The sequence below is a fragment of the Armigeres subalbatus genome, chromosome 2, assembly GCF_024139115.2.
Source record: "Armigeres subalbatus isolate Guangzhou_Male chromosome 2, GZ_Asu_2, whole genome shotgun sequence".
In the NCBI taxonomy this organism is placed as follows: Eukaryota; Metazoa; Arthropoda; class Insecta; order Diptera; family Culicidae; genus Armigeres; species Armigeres subalbatus.
The window spans coordinates 438,014,765-438,028,423 of record NC_085140.1 but is presented as its reverse complement, the minus strand read 5'-3'; the positions used below and the strand labels follow the sequence as shown (position 1 = coordinate 438,028,423).

Below are 13,659 nucleotides of genomic sequence, written 5' to 3'. Positions count from 1 at the left end.
ACGTGGAACACTTCTGTATGTAGATATTGTGCATGTTTTGCCCCAATGTTCCATATATCACGAGTTTTCATATTTTTTGTCATTTTATCTTTAGGAAATTGCTCTAAAATTGTGTTCATCTCTTCACTGTGGATCCATAGAGGGGCACTAAATATGGTAAAAGTTAGAAATTTATGGAATTTAGGGGTCAAATAGACATCAAAGTGCATTTTATACGAACTTTCATGTATTCTGTAAAAATGAATCATATTTACAAATAATTGTTGATATAATTGTCCAAAAATGTTATACAGATATTGAAAAATGTTTGTAAAACAATAACTAACGAACTAAATCATTTCGCAAATGTTTTGTTTTGTGATTTATTGGATAAAACACGATTTTCAAATACTTTTGAATAGAGTTGATGCCGAACATTTCCACACCATACCCGAATGCACAACTAGACAATAGTTATCATATTATTTGAGGGTCGATGTGACAATAGATAGGATGAGATCGGAAATATTCTTTTCTTATGCCTTTTCGCCCAAATTCCTCTATGAAATTATAAAGCTCAGTAATTGTGCGTTAAAAAATTATGGAGTAATATTAATTCAATGATAATTTGTCAATTATACTATAAAACAACAAATGTTCGTATATTCATTGAAAAAATTTGGGGTTTTTGAGGTCAAACAAGCTAAGAAGCTTATTTTATATTAAAAGAAAATTCTCAAAAATGCGCTTTGATGATTATTTTACCCCAAAATCACTTTAATTTCCAACCTTTACCAATAAAATATGCATAGTACTTTTGAGAATCCACGATGAAGAGGAAAATACAATTTTAGTACAATATTTTATAGATAAAAGGACAAAAAATTAAAAATTTTGATTTATGGGACATTGAAGTAAAACGAGCTTAATAACTACATACAGTAGTATCCCGCGTCTATAAAAATCACTCACCGAATATCTTTGAAAATTTCCTTATGAATAAGCCCTTATTCTCCTCTGTGAGTCGTCCGTGAAAAAGTTATTCTATTTTGTAAAAAAATATATTTAATGATCTTTGAGACTTGTATGACCCCAAAGTCCCCTATAATTCAATACATTCAATGAAATATATGATTATTCGTTATTTTCATTATATCATTGACAAATATCATTTGAATTAATAGTATTGTCAGTTTCGCTGGTAACAAAACGCATCGATCACTTTTTTGTACCTTTAAAATCGTCGCCAATATCTTTAATTTAAATGTGTGTTAATGCAAAGCCAAATCATTAAAACATGCAAAAAAAAAGTACTCAATTTCTGGAAATAATCTGATTATTGAAATCAAACAATTTTGTTCACAGTTGATCTAACAGATCTTATGGCCATGTTTGCTGGCGACGATTTCGGCGACAATTTGCTTTGCGACGATCTTAAATCGACGCGGCCGAAAAATTCAAATAAAATGCATATTGACGCTTATTAAACAACAAAATCCCTTCAATTTTCAACTTTTACCAGCAAAATATATGTAGGTAGTACCCTTCTGTCGATCCACAGTGAAGAGATAAACACAATTAAGAGCAATGTCCTAAAGACAAAATGACAAAAATATGTAAACTCGTGATGTATGGGATATTGGGGCAAAGCGAGCCTCTTAACTACATACAGAAGTATTCCACGTCCTTGATTCTTAAATTCTTTGGAAAATTCCCTTTTGAATAAGCGCGTCATCTCTTCTGTAAGTTATCCGTAAAAAAGTTATTATTTTTCCTCTTTTGAAACCTTGTGTGCAATGAAGGAAAAATATCATTTTTTTTCGTGTGTTTTACAACACAACACCAATTATTGTTCATTAATTATAATTTGTACAGGTGCTTAGTAGTTGAGTCGTGGAGTTACTAGGTGTTTAAAATAGATTAAATGATTTATTATTTTTTGTTGTTGATATATTAGATTTTTGAATTATTAGTTTTTTTTTAATTTATTAATTCACTGCTCATAAAAGCATAACTTTCCCATATAGATAGCAAATCTTGTAAATATTGGACAGTTATGCTTGCAGCGGAAGTTTAGTATTTTTTTAATTATTAATTGATTATTTCATCTTTTTTTTATTCATCCATTTATTAATTTATTATTTCATTGATTTATGAATTTATTAATTTGTTTATTTATCAATTTGCTAATTTAATAATTTATTAATATAAGTTTATAAACTTATTTATTATGAAATATGTATTTATAATTCTACTATTTAATTTGTTATTATTCTATTATATTTATTATTTATTATTTTTTATTGATTCAATAATAATATCAATCAATAATTTTGTAATTTAATCGATTGTTCATTTTTTAGTTTATCAACCCACTAATTTCAAGTTATTTATTTATTTATTGTTTCAGTTGTTTATTCAAAGTCTTAGCTATATTAGTTATAAATGCTTGGGCATACTTTTTCTACTTTGCCTATTAGGCTACTGCTGAATCATTTGATATGCTTCTGAAATGCTTGCGCATCGTCTCTGTCGTTCACGGTGAACAGATTTTCAGAATGCTTTTGCCATTCGAACGTGAACGAGCTCCGTGGAATTTTTTTACCTGAATTCACCAGAGAAAGCTTCTCTCCTCTCTGATATTTACACCATATACGCCATATACACCACAGCGATACAGGAGAATGAAGAATCTAACAAGACAAGATGTGTAGATTGCCTCTCTGACGTTTTCATCCTGCCTGTCAGTCCGCCCTTGTTTTTTTTGTACACACATGCTCGTATGCTCTTTGCGTTATGACCGTCCACGAAGTACAAATATTAATAATAATTATTATTCAAAATGTTTGTGATTAGGTATAGGGTATCTGTTCAATTAATAATAACATGCTCCTATATCAATAACATTCGCGAAACAGTCAATTTAGGCTCAATTTGTGTCGTGTTTTGTTGTAATCCTGCTGCTGAAAAAATCACAAAAATAAAAAATAAAACAATTTGCGCACCGATTCTTTGTTTTCGAATGGTATTGATTTGGGTACATGGTATGAATTAATTTATTCAATAAAGGTGTTTATTTGAAAATCAGAAAACATGAGTTCCATGAAAACTCAAGAAAGTGACTTATTGTGACTTATTTACATAACTTAGATAATGACTATCAACAAAATCTTAGCACAGCAAAAGTTATTAAATGCATATTAAGACTTTCAATAGTAAGCACAACAATTATATACGATACGATATGTGATCAATTGAATTTTGAACACCAAAACTTGAGCAAAAATTGGATTTTTTTTGGCGAACTCTGGTCAAATTTTCAAACATTAATTAACACTATTCGAACAAATGAATAATAAATAAATAAAAAATGTGATAAAAAAAAGTATTTAACAAATGTAAGCCAAAAGAGAAAGCCAAAAATTATATTTAGCAAAATTAAAAAAAAAATAATTCCACATCAAATTAAACTTGTTACTACATGTCAAAATCAATCGTTCAAATGGGATAGAAGTCACTAGATATTGAGCACTAGAATGAGTCACTAGAATTTGAAGAAATTACTTCTCTTTTCGTACATTCGTATATTCTTGTGATCATGTGAATTACATGCTTCGTGGGTAGGTTTACCAGAACTACTCAAACTCGCTAGAGCTAAAAAAAAACATCATCGACAAAACGCTGCGTTCGCATCCTCACGAGTTCGTGAGTGATTACTTTCCATCTCATTTATTTTTATTTTCGTATCTCTCTGTTCAGTAGATTTGCTTCTTGCAACATTACAAATTGCTTCATATTTCAATTGCATTATCAATTTATTTATCTAATATTAGGCCGATACAAATATTTAAAACCAATTATGTCCCCCCCCTCTCGTTTTTTTTGCCCAAAAATAATATTTTGAGGGGGCAACAAAAAAAATTCGGGCAATTTTGAGGATTTTCAAAAGATTCTTTAACAAATCCGAGGAGTTTTATTGATTTTTTTTCCATTTTAATGTTTATTTTTTATTATCTCCCCCTTAACCTTTCGAAGAACAGTGGGACATAATTTAAATTAAATATTTGTAACGGCCTTATTTCATTCAACGAATATTTGATAAATTAATATTTATACATTTCGAAGAAAATCATTAAAAATATAGGCCAACATTGTTGTACATAGAAAAATCTAGCAATTCTGTATGGCCCAATTTGTTTATACATTTTGTAATGATCCTGTACAGAATTATATAGATAACTAGCTTTATGTACCCGGCCTTGCTCGGAATTGCCAGTTTGGTTTGCAGTTTTCTTTTACAATCGGAAAATGATAAAACCAATTGATCAACAGGGTAATTGTGTTTACTTATTCATACTTTATCATTTGATTAAAAGAAGACTTTTGGAAACATTGACTGATTTTGAAGAAGGGATCTTGGGTTTGAAAGGTCTTATTCCGGGAAAACGTCTATTTCTAAAGAAGGAAAAACATTCATCGATGCCATATTCGGGCAACGCATATTTTTAAAGAAGGGATCACACCCACCATTGCCTTATTCCGGGCAAATGCCTACTTTTGAAGAAGCAATCACATCCACCATTCAGAAGGAAACACATTAATCATTGCTTTTCACTGGGCATACAATTATTCCGATGAACAACAATACCCAATCCCAATACTTCCCACATCCCATTCCAAAAGTCCCTTCCAGCCTCTCTATAATAGTTTCCTTTGGGTAGGGATTACGTGCTTACGTGTTTGGTTTGAATTGACCTATGAATTAAAAATGTATACTAAACTGTTCGTTTAATGAATATACCCTCTCTCTCTCATTTAGCTATGGCACTCATACCCAGTCTGATATAGTCTTCCTTAGACAGATAATATGGGTTCCAAATTTGGTGGACATCGATAAATGGGTTCAGAAGTCATGCTGAATTGATCGATAACTAAACACCCCTTGTCCCACACCCTCCCCTTTTTTTTTTTAATTACTTAACCACATCCACTAAAATCGCTTCCTTAGGACAGACAATATTTGATACAAATTTGGTTCAAATCGGTCATGAGGCTCAGGATTTACATTGAGTTGATCGATTGCTAAACAAAACCCCTCCCCCCATACCTTCCCTTTTTTGTAAAGAACACCCCTCCTCCCACACCCTACCTCTTTTCCAAAGAGCATGCCTAACCCCCTATCGTCCCCTTCTTAAGATAAAGAATTTGTGTTCCAAATTTGATCGAAATTGGCCAAGGGGTCAGAGTTTACACTGCGTTGATCGATAATTAAGAAATACCCCTTCCCCCCATACCCTCCCCTTTTTCAAAGAGCATACTTAACCTCCCTATCGTTCCCTCTGTAAGATAAAGGATTTGTGTTTCAAATTCGGTTGAAATCGGCCAAGGGGTTCAGAATTTAAACTGAGCTGACCGATAACTAAGAAATACCCCTCCCCCACACCCCTTCCCTTTTCCAAAGAGCATGCTTAACCCCCGATCGTCCCCTTCTTAAGAGAAGGAAATTGTGTTCCAAATTTGGTCGAAATAGACCAAGTGGTTCAGAATTTAAACTGCGTTAATCAATAGTTAAGCAATACCCCTCCCCCCATACCCTCCTCCTTTTACAAAGAGCACGCTTAACCCCCTATCGTTCCCTCTGTAATATAAAGAATTTGTGTTTCAAATTCGGCTGAAATCGGCCAAGGGGTTCAGAATTTACACTGAGTTGATCGATAACTAAGCAATACCCCTACCCCAACCCCCCCCCCCCCCACCCCCTTCCCCTTTTCCAAAGAGCATGCTTTGCCCCCTATCGTCTCCTTCTAAAGATAAGGTAATTGTGTTCCGAATTTGGTCGAAATCGGCCAAGGGGTTCAGAATTCAAACTGCGTTGATCGATAACTTAGCAATACCCCTCCCCCCATACCCTCCCCATTTTCCAAAGAGCATGCTCAACCCCTCTATCGTCCCTTCCTTAAGATAAAGAATTTGTGTTCAAAATTTGGTTGAAATCGACCAGGGGGTTCAGAGTTTACACTGAGTTGATCGATAACTAAGCAATACCCTTTCCCCCACACCCTCCCCCTTTTCCAAAGAGCATGCTTAACCCCCTATCGTCCCCTTTTTAAGATAAGGAATTTGTGTTCCAAATTTGGTCGAATTCGGCCAAGGGGTTCAGAATTTAAACTGCGTAGATCGATAATTAAGCAATACCCCTCCCCCCATACCCTCCCCCTTTTCCAAAATGCATGCTCGACTCGTCTCCTCCTTAAGATAAAGAATTTGTGTTCTAAATTTGGTTGAAATCGGCCAAGGGGTTCAGAATTTACACTCAGTTGACCGATAGCTAAGCAATACCCCTCCCCCCACACCCTCCCCCTTTTCCAAAGAGCATGCCTAACCCCCCTATCGTCGTTTCCTCAAGATAAAGAATGTGTGTTCCAAATTTGGTTAAAATCGGTAAATGGGTTCAGTAGTTATGCTGGAACATACATACAAACATACATACAAACATACAAACATTGAGTTTTATATATATATAGATTTAACAAAATGTGTTGTTCTCTTCTTTGATGCATACCAGTCGAAAGATAATATTTGGATTCAGGTTAATTGACCACCGGAACTCGTTAATTCAACTTTGAACGGTGCAAAATGTATACATTTGATAGCACAGTTGAAAATTTGCCATTTAAAAATCATTAAGTATATGTAACTACTGACTTTTCATAACAAAATTCCCGAATATTTCAACGAAAATTACGATTAAAATTAAATAACTTGATCAACATCGTTCCTTAGATTACCCACTCAAATAATTCATATACATATATGCGACAATATGTTTCATTTTTATTTTCTTCGTTTACTACTGCACACTTACTTGCTGCCTGCATTCGTGGGCAATAATTCAACACTTCCAACTAGACTCGATTGTCCACGACGATGTTCACTGTGAAATTATCGCTCTTTCTCACCTCTTGTTCATGTTCATGTTCACGGGAGGTGTACAGAGGGCTTTAGGAATGAAGAGCAAATTCTTCAACTACCGCATGATCAGCATCTACACCCCAACGAACAATAAGTTATTTCTCAGACGTTATAGACGCAAGGTCTTTCAGAGGTCCGAACATTGACTCTGACGACTACCTTGGGGTTGCCTATCCAGCGTCATATCCTTGAGACTGTGACGACAACAGCGCGGGAAGTGTCAGATGGAAATTATTCCTCTGTATTTCGGTCTTGTTTGACGTACACTCAGAAATAGACCAAACATGTAAAAAAATATTTGCTCGTCATATTAAGACGAGTTGAGGGGAACAAAGATTGGCATTAAACCACTACATAAATTTTTATTTTTAGAATGAGTGTTTGTGGTATGTATCGATGTTGCACTACCACAATCCCAATTTTTCGAAGAACGGAAAGAGACGACACACCGCCGGTGGTAAAAGATTCAGGAAGCTCTTTTCATCGCTCAACTTGTCTTGAGCCTTAATACTATCACTACCAGGGCTGCCATATATACAGATTTATCTGTATTATACAGATTTTTTAACGTCAATACAGACTTGATACAGATTACAGATTTTATACAGATTTTTCAAAACAATACAGATTTGTACAGATTTTTTGTTATTTTAAATGTTATCGTCCCAATAAAAATCACATAAGGTTTGCTGGAAAACTATCACTCCTGTCTTCGATGGTTCACCACATGTATTTGACTGACGGTGAATTGCCACGATTGCTTTGATTAAAATTTTGGTGGCTCTCCGTTGTGGTTCATATAAAGTCTACTGCGATGCTTTCAAAACTATTAGATGTTGCCTTTCCATAATTGGTCGGGGTTCTACCAAACCGCACCAAGCAGCTTTTTGACTGCCTTGTGATATTTATTTTGTTCGAACAAGGAAAAGGGAAACCATTTCGTATCATTTGTTGCAGGGTATCCTAAGTTACGGGGTTGATGGATATCCGATCAAATAAATCTGCTAAACGAAAGCTTGGATAGAAAAACAAGTATTTTTTGTTGGCGCTTGGTGCGATTTGGCATAGCCTCGGCCAATCCAAACCCAGTACCATTTCTCTGCCACACATAAAAACCATAAATTGAGGTGTGACTGATTCATGCGTACTTGGAAAACTTAGTTGAGTTTCAGATAGAGTTATGTATTTCTAATTAAATTGATTGAGTCTTAAAAACGAACTCCAAATATATTTTAAAGAAGTTTCGAATATAAGAGTTTTTAAGACAGTTCAATGTTTCTTAAGGAAAATTCCGTCACCATACTCATGTATATCGAATTGACTGCTTAGCATCCATCAGTATTATTTTTGATAAATAATTATAGAATTATTAAACAAATTAAGATAATTCACAGGCACACTGGAAAATGTTATTGTCATTGTAATATGTTTTTCTTTCATTATTTTATGCAATTGGTAAACAATAGAAGTAAATAGAAAGGTTTAAAACATATTTATGGACTGCATAAGAAATGTATTCCTACCTGTCTTATAACAATCAGTTGATTGGGCATGCAAAAATGGCAAAATATGTTGACGTAATCGGGTTTAGTAATCGGTATTTGGACATTGACAAAAATCATTGTTTCCGAATTATAACATTTAACATTTAATGTCGGTGGAATATTGAAGAAGCTGAAAAAAATATCCGAAAAACATCACTTGTAGAATGACGATAATTTTTTTGTTGAGGTCGTATAATAATTAAGATGTAGAATTTAAAAGACGACATGAATTTCAGAAAAGATTGAGCTATTAAAATGAATTATAACAACCGAGAGAATTTAAGTGATGTGATGCTTCTACATAATTGCAGGGGAGCCCACTTAAAAGATTCTAACGGATTTCTGTGATTTCTAATTTTATTTATCTGGTTTAAAAAATACTTAATGATAATGTTATCTAAGTACATCACATTACAATCATCAGAATCGATATTTTGCATAATTTATAAAAATAAAACTATTTTCCCCCAAATACAGACAATACAGATTTTTTACGATTCCCAATACAGATTTACGAAAAAATCATCTGACAGCCCTGATCACTACTATCCTATTCGTTCCACCACTCGAGTCGAGTTAAGTACGAGACACTAAAGACGGTCTTATTGTTCAGCTCAAAATACGTATCTGTAATGTTACAGTTTTGGAAGTGGAATTCTAAGGGATAGAACTAACTCGTCTTATGACATTCCACAAAAAAGCTAAAAAAAAATTCTATACCATATTACTATTTGATTTTGACTTTTTCGAATTAATGTGTATGCTTGCATTGAAAAAGTAATGAGTTTTGTCTTCTTTAAATGTAGGTAGGTACGCAATTGCTCGTTATAACAACCGCGAATTGGTTCACCGTAAAATAGTAGAGACCGCAAAATGGTAGTTAATTAACGTGTCAGTAGTAATACATCTCGAATTGGCATACCACGAAATGTTATACAATTGTCAATTTCAATTCGTAAGATCCTGTTTGTCACCCTTAGCAAAAGAAACATTTTTAAGACAACAAGAAACGTTACTCACATTGATCGCTTCATAAATGTCCTGCCTCTCGCGAGATGGCACTTCTTCGAACTCTGACGCTCCGGCACTGGTGTCCAACGAATCGTTCGCATTAACCTTCAGCGGTGAACTGATCCATGAGTTGTTGCCCGAGCTTTGGCTTACCCTGCTGGATCGCAACGTACGCCGTTGAAAACGATTCGAGGCTCGTTTGAAATCTTCATTCAACATGAGCCGCTCTTCCTTGGTGAGATTGTACAAGCTGACCAACGATTCGGCCAGGGCCATGCAGAATACGATAAAGTGCAGATCGTTGGGTCGCTGATCGAAAATCGCCTGGTAACGTAAGGCCTGCACAATGTCTCCCTTCTCCAGTAACCGGCAGATAAGATTGTCAAGCTGCATGATTTCGCCCGGATCGATCAGCTTCAGACTCGAGATGGTTAGGTCGTTGATTCCGGCTACCTCTTTCAATTCCAAGAAGGTGTGATATAGAACGCAGCGATCGCGAGTAAACGTGGTGTTGTAGAAATGCGAATGATATAGATCAAGCGTTGATGGTTCTTGAGAACATCGAACGTAGGCTACCGCCAATTCGTACTCCAAACGATCGCGATCGAACATTTCGCTCGGGTACAAATCACATTCGTTAATCAAGTCTAGTGTTTTCCTCAGCAGCATATATCTCTTGGGGTCACTGTCATTTAGCCGGTGTGCAATGTGAACGTAGAACTTGAGCAGAACTTCCGGAGCGAAACCATAACGCCTGACATCTGCCTGATATTGCTCGAAATCACACGCTCCATGGAGATCAAACTCGTTAACCCAATGGTCAAAGATGATCGTAGCTTTTGGAAAATCGAACAAGTTTGCAATATCAATAGCAGCCTTGTAAAACTTCCCAGCGACAAGTCTTTCACAGAGGGTTTCATACTCTTCTTGAAGTTTATCCGGACAATCGTAAAACTTGATGAATTCAACCCTTACCGTGGAGTGCTGAATGATTTCACTGATAGTCAGCAGTGTGTTGTAGTCAATTTTATGTGTAAAATAATTGATGTCTGAATCAACTAAAGACTTCAGTAGCTTGACTCGATAATAGAAAGACACAAAGTTGTTGTCAAGGTGTAAAGTTAACAACTTTGCGGTGAAGTTCATTGAGTCGAGTTTTGCGAGCTGCAACAAAGGGCATTTGAAGGCGTTGTGCAAAAAACTTTTCAGCAGTTCTGTAGTTTCTTCAGAAAAGTTTAGTGCATAGGTTTCTAGGAGATATTGTACAAGTAAGCTGAAGTTATAGTCTGGATAAAATATGTTCACGCTGTTCTGCAGAGCTTGAACGAGTCCTTTTTCTACGCAGTAAACTACAAGGTCTTGTACTAGCAGATCTTCCGAGACATTTTCCATCTTGCTGTGATACGGATACTCAACCGATATCATCAACCAAGTGATCCAGCAATATCGTAGATTTGCATTTGCTGTCATGCCTGCCAGTACGGCGAGCAGTGGCCATTTGAGTTGAACCGCTTGTTTTAATAGATTTACGAACGTATCCGTGTTAGTTAATCCACCCAAGGTCAAACGCTTAAAGCTGTCGTAATCCAACAAGACGGGAAGCACTGATTCCTGATGATCGACCCGGGCGCAGATGTTGGTCTTTCTAGAACACAATAGCACCGTGGCAAAGAGATCTTGGTTGTACTCCTCACATAAAAATTGTGCACCGTCATAGAGCGATGTTTCATTCGGAATATGACCCCGTTGTTGTCCGGATTGGATGTCACTTTCACTCGATACGCTCGAGTAACTGTCTAATTGTGCTGCACCGCTGCTAACCTGGAAACATTGATCGAAAAAGTATGTTGTAACATCCTTTAGGTACTCAAGTTATCACCCACAAACAAAATTTCATGAAAAGAATTTATGAATCCAACTATCCAGTTACACTTACCTTTCTTCTTCTCCGAGATGGTTTTCTCTGAAGTAGCGTAGGTGAGGAACTCCGTCGATGCTGAACCGTTTCAACGTAGTACTTGATTGCTCTTATCACGTTGCTTCCAATATTTTTATCGCAGAAACCACTTTGGCACAGATCCAGCACTTGATCGCATGGATAGTCGAGATACTCTACAATCAACAAGAACCGAAACCAATCGTTGTCGTCCAGCAGTCGCCGAATTAATTGCTCCGGATACTTCAATGCGCTACTTCGGCACAACGTGGTCATTGCCTCCAAATCTAGCAAAAGTTCTGGATCATCCAAGTTTCTATCAACAACTACAGCCTCACATCGTTCCAACAGTTCTTGCGTTGATACCTTAGCCAAATCGCTTGTCTTCGGGACCATGTTCAGGCATCGCACGTAGGCTCGTGTCTTGGCGCTATCGATTCCCAACATTTCGATGAATGCGACACAATGCGTGACAAGATTTGAATCTTGGTAGTGGTCGACGGCTATTTCTGCAGCTGATCGCGCCGCTAGGTTTATCTGTGGAGGCGTTATTCGGGAGTAGCACCTCAATTGATCCAGATAAAATAGGTAGAGAGCATAGCACGAACGATATTGTTGAACGTAATGTAGATAATTAAGATTCGTTGGTGTGCCATATTTTTCGCAAAGGATAGGATGATTAAAGTGGGGTATTGAACCGTATTCTTTGATGATGGCATATTTCGCAAGACTTCCATCTTTGTCTTCTTCGTCGCCGTTGCGAATGTTGAAAAGGTTGTTGCGTATCGTTTCCAGACAGGGCAGATCATGCAATGCGAGCAATTCTTTCGTAGAAACCGACGATACCGGATTGTGTTGAAGCCTATTGATAAAGCTATTCAAATGAGGCAGCTTCCAAAGCCGTTGATCCTTTTCTGGATAAGTTTTATGATCCGGATTAAGAAAATATTCAAATAGAAATATAATTGGATTTTGCTCGTAAAAACTTTGCTCGAAATTACACAAATATTCTGATACTTTGCAAGAAATCCTAAGAAGATCATCCTTACTAATACCACTATTTTTAAGTTCATTTAAAAACAAATACAGCTCTACTTCTCTCCTTGTATCACAGTTTTCATCCGTACTCAAATTTCGTAGGCCTTCTTCGTTGACTACACTCAGATCGAACAGCTGAAATAAACTGTTTTCCACTAAATACTTTGTAAAGCCCTCCTGGAACTGCCTGCCCTGGATCACCTCCATATTCACTGCTAATGTCTGTGTCGTAAACAGTCTACGCAGAACCAACTGCGAATCCTCTCGCTCATGATCCACAAATTTTCCACACGTGGCCAACGCGTTGAGCAGAACATCGTTTCGGCACATACTTCGTTGGCTGGATAGCTGAGAAACCATGAAGTCATTGATTTCCCAACGCTGGAACAACTGTCGCAGGCGTTCGTTGAAACGCGGATCGTCGTAGATGTCGATCTTTATCTTGGACAACTCTTTGGACGTGGCGTTCCTCGCTAACTCCGGAGACCAACGAATGCACGCATTGATCTGAATCCATATTTTCACCAGATTGTCTATATTGTTCCGCAAGAGATAGTTCCACACGGCGTATTTGTCCAGCAGTGGAGAGATTTCCGTTTCTAGAAAGATCGGGTAAACCGTAGAAAACACAGACTAATTAATTACTTCGTAGGAACATGTGATAGGTATTTAGTTTTAATTTATTCTGCGCTCTGTTGATAAAGAGAATTAATTCGACTGACTACGCTCTCGCTATGCTTTCTTGAATGAAACCTTACTCGACAATAACGATGCAGGTCCATCGCAATCGTTGTATGACGATTCTGTTGTTATAGTTCGCCGCCGTAGAATACGCAAACCGGTGGAAATGAGGTTACCTCCGATAATGGTGGCAAGCAACAGATGTGGCGCTTTGTCCGGTTTGGCTCGGAAAGTTGTCGCCATCGGTCGTTGGGAGGTAGCCGACAACGATGGCTGCGGCGGCGCCATGACGAGACTGTAATCTATCTCGGTTGGGCAATTATTATGAAATTGGTATTGTTGTGGTTCGGAATCAATAGCCGATAATAACCATAATAGCGGACCGCATGTGCACGAAAATACAATAAAGTATACAAAGTTCACAACTCATTAATATAAAAGAGATAACCTAACCGTTGAGTGCAGCGTACGTGACGTCGATGATTTTATGGGTCAAGC

General features: G+C 36.7%; 1 protein-coding gene across 2 annotated transcripts in view; it reads right to left on the bottom strand.

Moving 5' to 3' along the window:
- LOC134213632 (spatacsin) overlaps nucleotides 1–13,659 on the bottom strand; it is a 51,096-nt gene that overhangs the window by 16,605 nt on the left and 20,832 nt on the right. Inside the window, exons 1-3 of one of the 2 annotated variants that reach the window (XM_062692870.1) lie at nucleotides 13,239–13,500; nucleotides 11,443–13,079; nucleotides 9,516–11,327 (exon numbers count right to left, since the gene is read on the bottom strand). In XM_062692870.1, coding sequence (XP_062548854.1) covers nucleotides 9,516–11,327; nucleotides 11,443–13,079; nucleotides 13,239–13,449 — 3,660 coding nt within the window. In that variant the 5' untranslated portion in view covers nucleotides 13,450–13,500. Of the gene's footprint in view, nucleotides 1–9,515; nucleotides 11,328–11,442; nucleotides 13,080–13,238; nucleotides 13,501–13,659 lie in introns of those variants that run through there. The other variant, XM_062692869.1, reaches the window with a different exon arrangement.